The sequence below is a fragment of the Panthera onca genome, chromosome D3 (assembly GCF_046562875.1).
Source record: "Panthera onca isolate mPanOnc1 chromosome D3, mPanOnc1 haplotype 2, whole genome shotgun sequence".
NCBI lineage: Eukaryota > Metazoa > Chordata > Mammalia > Carnivora > Felidae > Panthera > Panthera onca.
In genome coordinates, this window is record NC_138350.1 from 66,366,422 (window position 1) to 66,381,552 (window position 15,131).

At 39.7% G+C, this 15,131-nt stretch overlaps 1 protein-coding gene across 6 annotated transcripts in view; it reads right to left on the bottom strand.

Annotated features, from left to right (window-relative positions):
• Positions 1 to 10,237, bottom strand: part of HDHD2 (haloacid dehalogenase like hydrolase domain containing 2) — a 37,432-nt gene extending 27,195 nt beyond the window's left edge. Inside the window, exons 1-2 of one of the 6 annotated variants that reach the window (XM_081790821.1) lie at positions 10,214 to 10,237; positions 1,157 to 1,267 (exon numbers count right to left, since the gene is read on the bottom strand). In XM_081790821.1, coding sequence (XP_081646947.1) covers positions 1,157 to 1,257 — 101 coding nt within the window. In that variant the 5' untranslated portion in view covers positions 1,258 to 1,267; positions 10,214 to 10,237. The other 5 variants (XM_081790816.1, XM_060613777.3, XM_081790818.1 and 2 more) reach the window with 5 other exon arrangements.
• Positions 10,238 to 15,131: the final 4,894 nt, after the last annotated feature.

The following is a 15,131-nucleotide window of genomic DNA, read 5'->3' on the forward strand; positions in this document are numbered from 1 at the left end:
ACCCTAGCAGATTATACCAGGCTCTTCATGTCTGGTGTTTCCCCAGATGGAAAATAAGCTCCTTGAGAACACAAAATCCGTGTCAATCTTTTGCTCTAATACCTGGCACTGTGACACTAGTCACTAGGTTTTCTGAATAACAGCACATTCTTGAATATTTTAAGGTTGGAAAATGATAAGCACCACATGCTAAGTATTGCTGATTTTTGAAAACTTCCCTAAATTATTTTAAAAGGAAGGTACTTAGCATTATTAGCTCTGTCATATGGCGGAGTATTTTTTTTCAGAACTCAGAAGCAAACATTCACATTCAGTTCACTCTAACAAGCTTTTACCATAGCCTCAACTTGTATGTAGACTTGTGTTAAATACTGTGGTTGATACATCAGAAATAGAAGATAGTCTCTAACCTTCGAAAGCATTAAATTAGTTGATGGAAATAAATATAAAACTTCAAGTCTCAGGGCACTGGGTAGCTCAGTCGGTTAAGTGTCCGACTTCAGCTCAGGTCATGATCTCACAGTCCGTGGGTTCGAGCCCCGCGTTGGGCTCTGTGCTGATAGCTCAGAGCCTGGAGCCTGCTTCAGATTCTGTGTCTCCCTTTCTCTCTGCCCTCTCCTGCTCGTGCTCTGTCTCTGTCTCTCTCTCAAAAATAAGTAAATGGTAAAAAATAATAATAATAATAAAATAAAAAAAAAACTTCAAGTCTCTTAACTAAATGTTACTTGGTGAGCTGCACACTCAATGCAAGGTCTTGGGTGAAGGGGGAGAGGGCAGAACTACACCTCTGTGTATGTGTGTGTGTTTCACTTTGTGATTCCAGAATTCATTTGTGATTTTTCCAATGCTATTTATTCCAGATTATTTAGAATCTTGAGTTTTCATTCCCAAATTTACATTACTGACTTAGATAAAGCCACACATACACAAAGAACAAAAAGACTAGATTGAAAGGCCAAACCTAATAAAGGTTTAGAACACAAGCGTTTGGAGGCTATTACAGTGCATACATCTTCTAGCTAAACCCAAGGCAGTTCCTGTAAATCTGGTAAGCTGGGAAAGTGCCATCTTAAGGCCATCCATTTAGCTAATGATCTGCCTTGGTAAAATGGCACTTACAAACATATTTGTCAGCTGAACCTGGAGAATAGCTTGCCTTTTAAGAGCTTCCTGTGCGCCTGGCACAGCTGCATCTTCAATGTGAAGTGTGCCATTGAGATCCACCAAAACAGCTTTTAACGCACGGCGTGCTGCCATCTTTCATTCCCTAGGAGAGAGCAAATGAAATTAAAAATACAGTTTAGGAAACAATGGACAATTAAAAACTGGTAAGTCTTCAAAAATATCATTTATATCCAGAAAGATACTGCTTAGTGTTACGCTGCTGCTCTTCTGGAAGAAAATGTGTTTTTAAAAATCAAAAATCCAAAATTTGGTCCATAGACTTTTACAATGGTTAGGTTTTTTGTTTTTGTTTTTTTTTAATCTTGAATTAAAACCATAGGAAGGGGAATGCTAAAAGAGAAGTTACCATTTACTTTCAGATTTCTTACATTAACTTTTTGGTGGAACAATTCATTCATTTATTTTTAAATATGAGCAAATGTATTCTGAGAATGAGTGGATGGAAGCCCTAAATTATTGGCAAAATCTTTCTCATCTTTTGTTATATACAATGAAAATGTTCTAATCGCCCATCTCCACCATTATATTCGATACGGCCTATGTGGTCAAGGAGCTACCAGTATTTACAGATTACTGAAGAGGAAATTTCAAGTTAGTTTAGTAATTTTAGTCAGGGGATGTTTTCCTTACCTTAACCACATCCAACTTTCCTTTTGTGTATTTTCCCCTTTAATTTGTTTATTATGAGCTACATCATTTATACAGAGGAGCATGAAAGAGATGCATGGTTCAAAAATAACAGAGTAGAGGGGCACCTGGGTGGCTCAGTTAGCTGAGTGTCTGACTCTTGGTTTCGGCTCAGCTCATGATTCTTAGGTTCGAGCCCCATGTGAGGTTGTGCGCTGGCAGCACGGGGCCTGCTTGGGATTCTCTCTTCATCTTTCTCTGCCCCATCCCTGCTCATGCTCTCTCTCAAAATAAATTTAAAAAACTTAAAAAAATAAAAAAGAGGAAGCTAAAGAAAAGAGGATGGGACTTCATTTTTAGTTTTCTTAAGTGTATTCATTTTTTCTTCCATTTTTTGTTTTTATAATAAAACAATAATATAATATTTCACACATGCAAACAAGTATCAAAGATATCACCCTAAAAATTCCCTGTGGATCCCCTTTGTAGTCAACTGTTCTCCCCTCCACTAACTCCTGGCAACCACTAATGTTTTCTGTGGTTCTGTCTTTTTCAGAATGTCATATAAATACAATCATATAATATGCAGCCTTTTGGGGTGGGTTTCTTTTACTTAGCAAAATGCATTTCAGATCCATCCATGCCTTTGCCAGGATCAATACAGTTTATTCCTCATTGCTGAATAGCATCCCATAATGTGAATATACCACAACTTATCCATTCTCCTCCTGAATTCCACCTCGCTATTTCAGGTTTTCAGTGATCATGAATACAGCAGTTATAAACACTCAGGCACAGGTTTTTGTGTTAATGTAAGTTTCCAATTCATTTAGGTAAATAAATACCTAGGAGTGTGATGCTGAATTCTATGGTAAGCCCAAGTTTCATCTTTAAAGAATGTAGCCAATAAAGATATTTAAAAGAATATGCTACTGGCTCTGAAACCAATTCCAAAAAAAAAAAAAAAAAAAAAAAAAAGAGTTCCAAATATATCTTGAACAATGGCAGAAACTTGGTAGTCCCCCACGTTGCCTACTTTGAAAAGTAAATACATATTTGTGGATGAATAAACTCTGGTATGCTTATTTAGAAAAAAATATTGTTGGACTTGGGTTTCCAATAACACAGCTGGCAACACTCCAAATGAAACCTAACAATACTAGATTAAAATATACACACACAACCCTTGAAAAACCTGGGGGTTAGGGATGCTGACTCCTGCACAGTCAGAAATACAGGTATAATTTTTGACTCCCCCCAAACTTAACTACTAATAGCCTACTGTCAACTGGAAGCCTTACTGACAACATAAAAATTGACTAATACACATTTTGTATGTTGTATGTATTATATGCTATATTTTTACAATAAAGTAAACTAGAGAAAAGAAAATGTTATTAAGAAAAATCAAAAGGGGGGGTGACTGGGTGGGTCAGTCGGTTAAGCATCTGACTCTTGATTTCAGCTCAGATCACGATCTCACGGTTTGTGAGATTGTGCCCATGTCAGGCTCCATGCTGAGTGTGGAGCCTGCTTAAGATTCTCTCTTCTTTCTCTGCTCTCCCATTCTGCTCACACACATGTGTGTGCATGCTCTCTCTCTCAAAAATAAACATTTAAAAAATTTAAAAAAAGAAAGTCATATAGAAAATACTTTTCCATTATTATACTGTATTTATTGAAAAAAATCCCCATATAAGTAGACCAGCACAGTCAAATCCGTGTTGTTCAAGAGTGTATACATGTATGTATATATATGTGTGTGTGTATACAAGCTTCAAGAAGCAAAGAAGAAAATAAGGAATTCTCAGATCTAAATAAAAGCAAGAAACCAGAAGGTGAGCAAAACACCATTTTGGCCCTAGAGCATCTGCCCACACTAGGCTACCTTGATTTCCTCCTCCCTTGGCTCCTTCAGGGTATAAAAGATAAAACTCAGAACCCACCTGAAGAGATAGACCCTCTCAATCTAAAAGCAGAGTCTTCACTATAAGGATGAACCAGAAGTAAACCATCACTGGCACTCCACCCCACATCGTCTCAGTCAGCTACAAGAATATCAGCTGCTATGAAACTTGGCCCAGAGAGTGAAAGGAAGAAAGTGCTACAGCCAGCCCTGGACCATCAACCAGCCCTGGACCCAGCCTACAGACATTATCTAAAGACAAGTCCTCAGAGAACCTTCAAGATTTTAATTAGGATGACCTTGACTAGCAGGTGCCTGGCTGAAGCAAATGCAAAACCTCCCCAAATATTACTTTCAGCCCAAACAACAGAGAAATCCCATAAATAAAATAAAATAAAATAAAATTCTAAGCATAATGAGCAAGTTGCCTACAGAAACAAGGACCAGAAGGAAGAACGTCCAGAAACAACAATGCACAGAGCAGTCGTACAAGGACTCCTGTGATAATGTAATTATCAGTTACTGGATATGCCTATGTGTTTAAAGAATAAAAGCCAAGATTGAAAATCTGTGCAAAAAACCACGAAGAACTACCAATGTACAGATTCAGAAAGCCCAAAGCATTCCTGCAAACTAAATACAAAGAAGTCCATACCTAAACCGTGTACACTGAAGGCAAAGAAAGGATGTTGAAGGCAGCCAAGGGAAAAGACACATTACTTTCAAAGGTGCAGCAGACTGACAGCTGACTTCACACTTGACACAATGCCAGCCAAAACACATTAGAATAAGATTTTCAATGTGCTGAAAGTAACTGTCAACATAGTAATGTATAAAACACCTCACGACTAAGTTGGGTTTATCCTACTACTGGCTTGGTTTAAATTAGAAAACTGATTCCTGTTGTTTACCACGTTAATAGACGACAGAAGTAAAATGATGTTTGATCATGTCACTTCTTGCAGAAAAAGCATTTGATAACATTCAGTATCTATACACACTAAAATACTCTAAGCAACATAAAAATGGAAGGGAACTTCTTTTAGCTGGTAAAGACTATCCACAAAAAGCCTATAGCCAACTTTAGACTCACCAGTAACACACCGGAAACATTTTCTTTGAGATAGGAATAACACAAGGAATAACCACCACTTCCATTTAACAGTGTAAATAATACCCTAGATAGAGCAGTTAAAGCAAGAAAAACAAGGTATAAGAATTGGAAAAGAGCAAACTATTATTATTCAGATATGATTCTATACATAAAAATTCAAGATTTTAAAACAGTAGGAAAGTACAGCAATTAATATTAAAAATCATTATCATTTCTATGTCACCAACGAATAATTAGAAAACTGATTTAAAAATGTTACTTGCAATAGTAGCATAAAATATTAGGTTACCAGGAAAAGTCTAACCAAAGATGTCAACTTTCTTATGGCAAAATTTTAAAACTTCAATGAAAGACACAAAGAAGACCTAAACATACAGAGACACCATTTTCATGGATTAGAACACCCAATGTTGTAAAGAGGTCAGTTTTCCCTATAATGATCTATAGACTCAGTGCAATTCGAATCATTATCTCAAAAGGTGTTTTGTGGAACTTGATAAGCTGGTTCTCAAAGCTATACATCAGTGCGAATGGCCAAAGATAGTCAAGATACTTCAGCCAAGACTGAAGAAGGAAAAGAGGGTGGGACCCTGCTTTACCTAATATCTGGATTTGATTAATGTGGTCTTGTAATTAACTAAGATCTTGTGGTATTAGCACATAATGAAACAAACTGATCACTGGAACAGGAAAAGATTCCCCACTCCATATGTAGAAACCTGATACAAAAGAGGTAATTTCAGATTAGTGAAGAAAGAATGAGGTATTAGAAAACTGAATAACCACAGGAGAAAAAATTAAATTGCACTCCCATATTACATCACACACAATTTTTTCCCAGGTAGATTAAACAACCACATGTTAAAGGCAAAACTGTGAAACGTTTAGATAGGAGAATATCTTCATGACTTGAGGATAGGAAGGGCTTTTTTAAGATATAAAAAGCACAGACCATAAAGGAAAAGGCAGATAAATTCAATTACTGGAAGAGAGAATTTTTAAAAGTACTGGAAAGAGAGTAATAATATACAGAGTGAGTGAAAAACAAATTTCCGACACATGTGAAAAAGAACCAGAATCCAGGAAATATAACCTTTAAGTATTAAGACAAACAACCTAGTAGAAAAATGGCATAGAATCTCAATATATCCTTTACAAAAGAGCAAATCTGAATAGCAAACAAATGAAGATGTTCAAACCTCATTAGTAATCAGGGAAATACAAATTTAAAGCAGAATGAGATCACTGCAAACAAGAGATTGGCAAGGTTTAAAAGTCTGAAGATACGAAAAGATTTTCAACAGGAACTCCCATATGCTGCTAGTGAGCCAATAAACCAGTATAATCATTTTGGAAACCAGTTTGGAATCACCATACTCTACCACCCAACAATTCCACTCCCAGGTATTATATCCTGGAAAGATTCTTTCCTTCTGTACCATTAGGCTTGAACAAAAATGTCCATAGCAGCACTGTTTGTTAGGAGCCAGAAACTGGAAACAAACAATTCAAATGTCTATCAATAGCAGAATGGGCAAAGAAAGAGTGGTATATTCATACCCAGAATACAAGCGCTGGAAATGAAAAAACTACAGTTATGCGAATCATCCTAGAGAACTCTCAGAAATTTACTAGAGTGCAAGAAGCAAGTCACGGAAGAATATCTTCAGTATGGTTTCATATTTTAGCATTCAGAAATAGGTATGCATACAAAGGTGTAAAGAGAAGCAAAGGAATGATTATCACAAGAATCCGGAGAGTGATTTCTTCAGGGGACAGAGAGGAGCTGCAAACTAGGAGCACAAAGGGAGCCTCTAGAGTCTTCTTGACCTAGATGGTGAGTATGTGGGTGTTTTTAATTTTATTAGAACTCTTTAAAACTTACGTGTATGTTTGACAGACTCTTGTGTGGACATATTTCACAATAAAAACAGCCTGTTTATAGTTAATCAATCATTCCTTAGGTATTTAATACAGCTGTAAACAACTAAATTAGTCCAGACAATTATTAATACACTCAGCATAACAACCCTCATCCACAAACTATTTTGATTTTAAACAAATCCCTGGTTCTGTCTTTTAAAAAGTTATCTCTGGGGCGAAAAAAGGTGCACAGAGACAAAAAAAAAAAAAAAAAAAAAAAAAAAAAAAAAGACATTAAGAGTTCTGGCTAATCAACATTATCTGTAATTTGTCTTTTTATAACAGTCTTATACATTATTCTACTTCTGAACTCGATTGTGACCTAAAATGGAGGATTACATCAACAATAGCATCCACTATTACCTACCTGCCAGGGCAAACTGCCAATCAAAAGACCGGATTGTTCCTACTCTGTTTGGATGAGTAACAGTTAAAAGGATTCTTTAATTTCAAATACACTGCAGCACAAAAGGTAAGGCTACACAAAATGAAGACAAAACATTCGCTTTTTTATACACAGAGGAACCTAAAATTGCTTCTCAAAACTCACCTTTTATGGGAGACATGTAATACTTAATAAAAAATGTTAACTCTGAAGGAGATTATGGAAAAAAATATAAACAAGGCTAGATAAACAACAAAAGATTGTATTGTTAAAAAAAACAAACAAACCTGTACAACTAGAGCCAGCAAATGGTCATAATAAATACCGATCATTTTAATCCTTATAGAAGCATCCACATAGGCTTAATGTTAACCACAGCATTTAAAAAGCCTATGTTTTCGCTTTCATCAGTTCCACAGAACATACCTTATAAACTCTAAAATGCTCTCTCTGGAGCATTACGTATTTGACAATGATTGCCTGGGGCCTCAAAGAAAAACGCTGAGGTGACCCACTCAAACCTCAAAATATTCCAGCTCAGTTCACCCTGGTATAGGCCTTGACCACTTCTGCCATGATCTTGTCTGAAACTTCGTCATACTTGTTACTTGAACTATGAGGTAGTGTTTGCTAAAATATAATCGTAAAATAAATGTGTCGCTTCCAAAAGAACTGTAGAGGCTTCACAAGTAGTCCCATGTTTTTTTGTTTATCTTGGGGCCATATCCCACCATCTCCCATAGTTTGAACAGGTTATATATGCAGCATACCTTAGGAAGTCATCAACAACTGAGACCGAATGGCATATATTCAATGCGAAGAAGAAAAGTAAATTCTCTCTCGTGCCAAAAGGAACTCTGCAAGACACTTCAGAAGGACCGCCCCCCTTGAATATCGCGGCGCATCTCAATCTAACAAGCCCTCGTTACCCTCAAAGCTGCTCTTTTCCCTGCAATTCTTGTGAGTGAGTGAATGGCAACCCCAGCAACCCTGATGCGGCCACCAGGCTCTCTCACTCCTTGCTCCCATCCAGTCAAATGCCAAACCATGTCAGTTCTACCTTCTTTGAACCCACTCGCTTTCCTTCATCATTGCTAAAACGATCTTCGTTTTGAAATCGCCTCTCACCTAGCCTATTTCAACAACTTCCTAGATGCCGTCTCTGCTTCAAATCTTATTTCCACCCCAAATCCATTCCCTGAAGCGAAGCAGTGCAGTGAATGTTTGAATAGCAGCTCACCAGCTGTGTGAACTTGGGCAATTTTCTTAACCTCTCAGCCTCAGTTTCTATCACTGCTTAAGTAGAAAGATTACACCCACCTGTAACGGTTGATAGGATGATTAAAGAAAGTAATACATGTATTGTGACCAGTGTTCCCCACATGGAAAGGCTGGGTTATGTATCTGGGGGAGGGTACATGATGGATTATCAAGAACTACAAAAATAGTAGTATGATATGATGCAAGGTTGTAAAGCATTAGAATAACTTGAGCATTTGGGAAAACATTTTATACCAAGCCAAGTACATACTTTGGTATGCCATTCAAATCTTGTGTAAATATTTAAACCAGACTTCAATAAACAATTTTCTCCTGGGAGGTTGTGGCTTTTCAATATACGCCTCCTAGACCCGTCAGCCCCCCCCCCCCCCCCCCCCGAGAATACAAATTCTCTTTTCTTCCCAATGTACTTCCGGTAGAAAAGTCTAGAACCACTGCATGCACTCAAAAAATGATACTATTAAATAGTCACTATCCACTTAATCTTCCAGTTGATCTGCACTGTCCTCAGGATGAAGTCTGAACAATGAACACGGGTGTGCAGAGCCCTGGTTTACCTCTCCAACTTGTCTACTCCCACACCAAAGTTCCACGGCAATCAGGTCGGCCCCAAGGCCTACATTTGCCTCCCTCATCGCTGGACTTTTGTCTGGAACCACTTTTGTTCCCTGACTTCTACCACCCCTGGCCATCACCTACGTCCTCCTTTTCCCTGGCCAACTCCTGCGGTACATAGGTTTCAGATTAGCATTCTTTCCTCTGGCATTCCAGAGTCCAACTCCTCTCCCAGGGCTGGGCCAGGACCTCCCAGCGTGCTCCTTCCTGCTCGGTGCCAACTGTTAAGCTCCGTGAAGAAAGGGGCTGTGTTCCTTTTCCGCTGCACTACTCATCGCTCAATACAGACCTGTGAATTAACTCATGCATGCTGGTCACTAACTGGAAGGATTCCAAAAACAAAGGTCTATCAGCACTAACAACTGCGATTCCATCCCCTGAGTGGGAAAGGGCCCCAAGACTGGCCACTGCACTCTGGCCCAGTGCAAACTCCAGGACCTGGCCAGACTGACCCACAGGGACGCCAGCTTCAAAATACAGTCCAGGGGCACATTCTGAAGAATGACTACCACACCTGACTCGCGATGTGTCCCAGGGCGACGGACTGCCCCACGCCCCCGGGGCCCGGCCTAAACTCAAAGAACAGTGCTGCGCGCATGCGCGGTGCCGCCCCCACCCGGAGGGGTGGGGCCGTCCTCACTGAGTGCGCGCGTGGGTTGGTCCGCGGCCCAAGAGGGGGTGGTCTAGGGACGCAACCGGTGTATCCCCGAGCCCTCTCATAAAGAAATGCAGCCTCCATATGGGTGAGTGGTCGCTCGTCCCAGAGCGGCTCCTCACCCCTGCTCCGCACGCCGTCCTCACCAAAGGCCCCGCTACCAGGAAAGTCAGCACAGCCTCGCCGTCCGCAGCGTCCTCGAGACCAGCCCAGGGCGCCAGGCAAGCGGCCGCTGGACACCGGAAACTGGGCCGAGGGGCGCACCGGAAGTCCCTCCTCTCCCTATCTAACTCCGCCCCATCCGCCAGCAGCTCCCTAACCGTTTAGATTGTCCGCTCAGTTCTGCTCCTTCAGCACCTTCCAGAGGGAAAAGTTGTTCTTCACACTCTCACTCTCAAGGGCACGACCAGCCAGCCCCAAATGGAAGAGAAGAAACCAAAACCTCTGCCTTTGCTCAGCAGCTGTGTCCTACAGCACCACTGGTGAACCAAGTATTGAGTACCTTTCTTTGCCACACCCTACCTCGCTCCACTACTTCTTGCCTCTTCTGGAGGGATATCGGAAGTCATCTCCTTGATATTTTCCTTGAAATACTCAGTCTCCGGAGTCATTTCCTGCTTTGCAACCAGAATAGCGTCTATTCTGTAGACTATACTTGTAGCTGTCTATTAACCACTTCCTTAGGCAGCGAGGTTCCTCTTTTCCTGCATCAGCTATTACAAAACCTTAAGCTGTCAACTCTCGCACCCTGCCTCTCATCAGAGAGAGCTACCACAGGTCTTGCCTGTCGTCCCTAGGGGAGCAGTTCCTTGAGGTACATGGAACCATGTCCCTCACTGCTCCCCTCCCATGCACATGTTAGGAGGCTCTACTTTGATCCCATTGCTGCCTTTGATTCAAATTAAACTCCTTCAGTGCAGTTGATCATCCTATGCAATCTCTATGAAAAGGACTAAATGAAAGACGTTCTGGAGCAGTCTGACATAATAGGATCACACTCTGGGACCCCTTGACTGGGGACCCATTATGCCAGAACCCATCCAACATCCCCTCTGTCCAGAGCTGCAGTTGGCCATGTTGTGGGCTAGAACACTTTGCTTTGGAAAGTGTTTTCCTCCACACAGGGTCTGAGAGTTGTTTTTGTCTTATTATTCATATTTGCTAAGTCTATTTTCTATGTGAGGACATACTTGAAGGAAAAGAAATTTCCTAGTTTACCCATGAGAACTAAGAGCCGCAACCCGATTAAAACAGCACTGAAGGCTTCTAAGCAAGTGGATAATATATCTATATATTTATATATCTATGTCTATAATATCTATCTACCCAAGACAATCTATATGTTCAATGCAATCCCTACCAAAATAACACCAGCATTCTTCACAGAGTTAGAGCAAACAATCCTAAAATTTGTATGGAACCAGAAAAGACCCTGAATTGCCAAAGCAATCCTGAAAAAGAAAACCAAAGCTGGAGGCATCACAATTCCAGATTTCAAGCTGTATTACAAAGCTCTAATCAAGACAGTATGGTATTGGCACAAAAGCAAACACACAGATTAATGGAACAGAATTGAGAACCCAGAAATGGACCCACAAATGTGGGCCAACTAATCTTTGACAAAGCAAGAAAGAATATCCAATGGAAAAAAGATAGTCTCTTCAGCAAATGACATAGGGAAAACTGGACAGTGACATGCAGAAAAATGAACTTGGACCACTTTCTTACCCCATACACAAAAATAAACTCAAAATGGATGAAAGACCTAACTGTAACACAGGAAACCATCAAAATCCTCGAGGAGAAAACAGACAACTTCTCTGACCTCAGCTGCAGCAACTTCTTACTCCACACGTCTTTGGAGGTGAGGGAAACAAAGGCAAAAATGAATTATTGGGACCACATCAAGATAGAAAGCTTCTGCACGGTGAAGGAAACAATCAGCAAAACTAAAAGGCAACTGATGGAATGGGAGAAGATATTTGCAAATGACATATCAGATAAAGGGTTAGTATCCAAACCTATAAAGAACTTATCAAACTCAACACCCAAAAACCAAACAATCCAGTGAAGAAATGGACAAAAGACATGAATAGACACTTTTCCGAAGAAGACATCCAGGTGGCTAACAGACACATGAAAAAGGCTCAACATCACTCATCATCAGGGAAATACAAATCAAAACCACCGTGAGATACCCCCTCACACCGGTCAGAATGGCTAAAATTAACTCAGACGACAGATGTTCACGAGGATGCAGAGAAAGGGGAACCCTTTTGCACTGTTGGTGGGAATGCAAACTGGTGCAGCCACTCTGGAAAACAGTATGGCGGTTCCTCAAAAAATTAAAAATAGAACTACCCTACGACCCAGCAATCGCACTACTAGGTATTTATCCAAAGAATACAGGAGTGCTGAGTCGAAGGGGCACATGCACTCCAATGTTTATAGCAGCACTCTTGACAACAACTAAAGTATGGAAAAAGCCCAGATGTCCATCGACAGATGAATGGATAAAGAAGATGTGGTGTATATATATACAGTGGGATATTACTCAATGACCAAAAAGAAGAAAATCTTGCCATCTGCAACAACATGGATGGAGCTAGAGTGTATTATGCTAAGTGAAATTAGAGAAAGACAAATTTGATTTCACTCATATGTGGAATTTAAGATACAAAAGAGATGGACATAAGGAAGCAAAAATAATATAAAAACAGAGAGGGAGATAAACCATAAAAGACTCAAGTACAGAGAACAAACTGAGGGTTGCTGGCAGGTGTTGGGTGGAGGGATAGGCTAAATGGGTGAGGGGCATTAAGGAGGGCACTTGTTGGGATGAGCACTGAGTGTAATATATAAGAGATGAATCACTAAATTCTATTCCTGAAAAAATTTAACCCTGGTCTTTAGCAAACCAAAATATTGTGCTAACATTATTTTGGTATTGTAAATTAATTTTTTAAAACTCTGAATTATGAAAAAAATATTTTCTTACTAATGAATTATGAAGTAACATGATAATCTGAACCAAATTTCCTAGTATTTCCTTCTATAAGCTTATGGAGTCGTTTCCTAAAGATTAGTTAACTAAATTATTGTCTGTTTACTGTATTATGTAACAAACGTGTTCCAGATAAATATATCTAACCTCAGCAGGGGAAAAAAAAAAAAAAAAAAAAACTTGCATTTTTCTAAATGTTAACTCTGCCTGCAGTATGGACAGACGGGAGAGGGGCCAAAACATATGCAAGGTAAGAAGCTCCTACAGGGCTACAAAAGAGGTGCTTAAACTAAAATGTGGGGAAACAGACAAACTCAAGAGATCTTATGAGGTAAAATAGAAATTGTTGACAGATTAAATTGCTAAGGGAGAGGAAGGCATCAAGATAATTACTACGTTTCAGGCTTGGGCAATTCAGTAATACAAATAATGGTGTCATTCAAGAGAATGTGGAATTAAACAGGACTAATGGCTTCCTCCTTAAAAGAAAGGAAATAATTTTGCTTGCCAAAGGGCAAGAGGAGTAAAGAAGGGATGGGATATCTAAACAGATGGTAACTACACCTATGGAGGTGAGCACTGCATAATATATAGAACCGTTAAATCACTATGTTGTACACCTGAAAGTAGTAACATTGTATGTCAACTACAGTAATGAAAAACCATTTTCAAAGTTACTGACAAAAAAAAGTGAGGGACTAAATTTGGAAAAGAAAAAGATGGTGTGAAAACCCAATAGGGGAGTGAAGAAGGCAGTGACAGAATTGAAACAAAAACAGTAGGATTATAAAACTCACCTTGATCAATACCCTTAGACACTGCCCACTATGTGTCCCAGGTTCTTGCACAGAATGTTTTCACAATGACTGGCATCTAATGACCAATCAAGGGCCAAGGAAGAGGTTGGCAAAAAATAATTCCATTTTGCTTAGTATCAAAATTTTATTATTGGTAATAACTTTGAAACCATGAGGCACTCAGAAAGTGATTTATTTCACCAAAAACATTTACTTCAGGAGAATATCTCTTTGGCTGAGGTACATCTAGAGTCAAAGGTTAGTGATCTGGAAAAGGTATACATATATACATCACCTGGAGCAGATTTCTGTTCTGAAATAGTTATTGACCAAGTTTGCAGATGAAGCAACCGGAAACAACTGAGGTTGTAGGAAATTTGTCTTGTGATGAAAGGTTCTGCTTGGCGTATTAGAAATATCCTGCTTCCCACTCTTTTTACTATTCAAATATATATTGCTTTCAAGTCATTTCATAAGTACATATACACTCGTGACAGCATATACCTATAGACCGCAGATCACATTGCCTACTCTATATACTCTTTTTTAAAGATAACTTTTTTACCAGTGTCTTGATAACTTAAGAGTTTTGTGGAAGTGCCTTAGGAAGGGTGACAAGAGTAGGGTGGAGGTGAAACAATGGGCCTGGGACCCTAACTCTGCTTCAACTAGAAATAAATGGACTGCTCTTATCTGTTGTAGATAATGGAACATTACAGTTGTGTTCTCCCTTTTGCAATCTGGTTCTACCATTAACAAATTTGAAAACCACTGTACTTAATTAAGGTTTAGGGTATGGATTTGGTTAACATGTATATACTTGAGCCAAGATCCTTCATGACAGGTCAGAGGTGTACAGACACAGAACACATAAGGACCATAAACATGGATATGTGGAGTCTAGAACAATCACCAATTGCTAATACTGAGAATGGCTAAGGGAGAGGATGTAGGCAGGCAAGCAGACACTGAAGTTATTGTCAACTAAATGAGAGACTATGGTTACTGAATCACAGCTGCTCTGCGGAAATCGGGGCTAACCTGTGAACGCTTACAGACCTGCCTTCAAGGGTACTGAAGCTAGAATCGCATTAAGTGGCCTCCAGAGATGAAATATTTTGATGTTCAGTGCTTCACTTTCCTCAGAACCACTTTGCTACGGAATACTCTGATCCTGCCCTGCTGTGACTGCTCTCCAACAGACCGTGAACTCGGGCAGTGCCCTGCCACTAAATGAGCGTGAAGTTGTGCTGTAAAGTTTTACACGAGAAATGGCATCAGGTCAAGGTCTCTTTTTTTCTTTCCTTTAAAAATTCTGTACAGCCTCAGAGTGCTCTCAAACAACTGCATCTTTTGAATCTGTCCAGTGGATTAAACTTGGGCTCCTGCATCGGATCTTCGTAAGGCCAAAAGAACACTGCCTCTAACTTATGTTATATGTTAGTTACTCACATGAGCCAGATAATCAACTACGAATCCCAGGTACATCTTTTCAGTTCAGCTGCGAGCCTGCGGCCCAAAGATCATCTAATTCAGGCATGGCCAACAGGCATTCAATACCTGCTCCAAAGTTCTAGAAGTAACTTAAGTCATGGAATAAAAGTTGCTCATGAGTCTCTTTGATGCAATGAGCAATTCA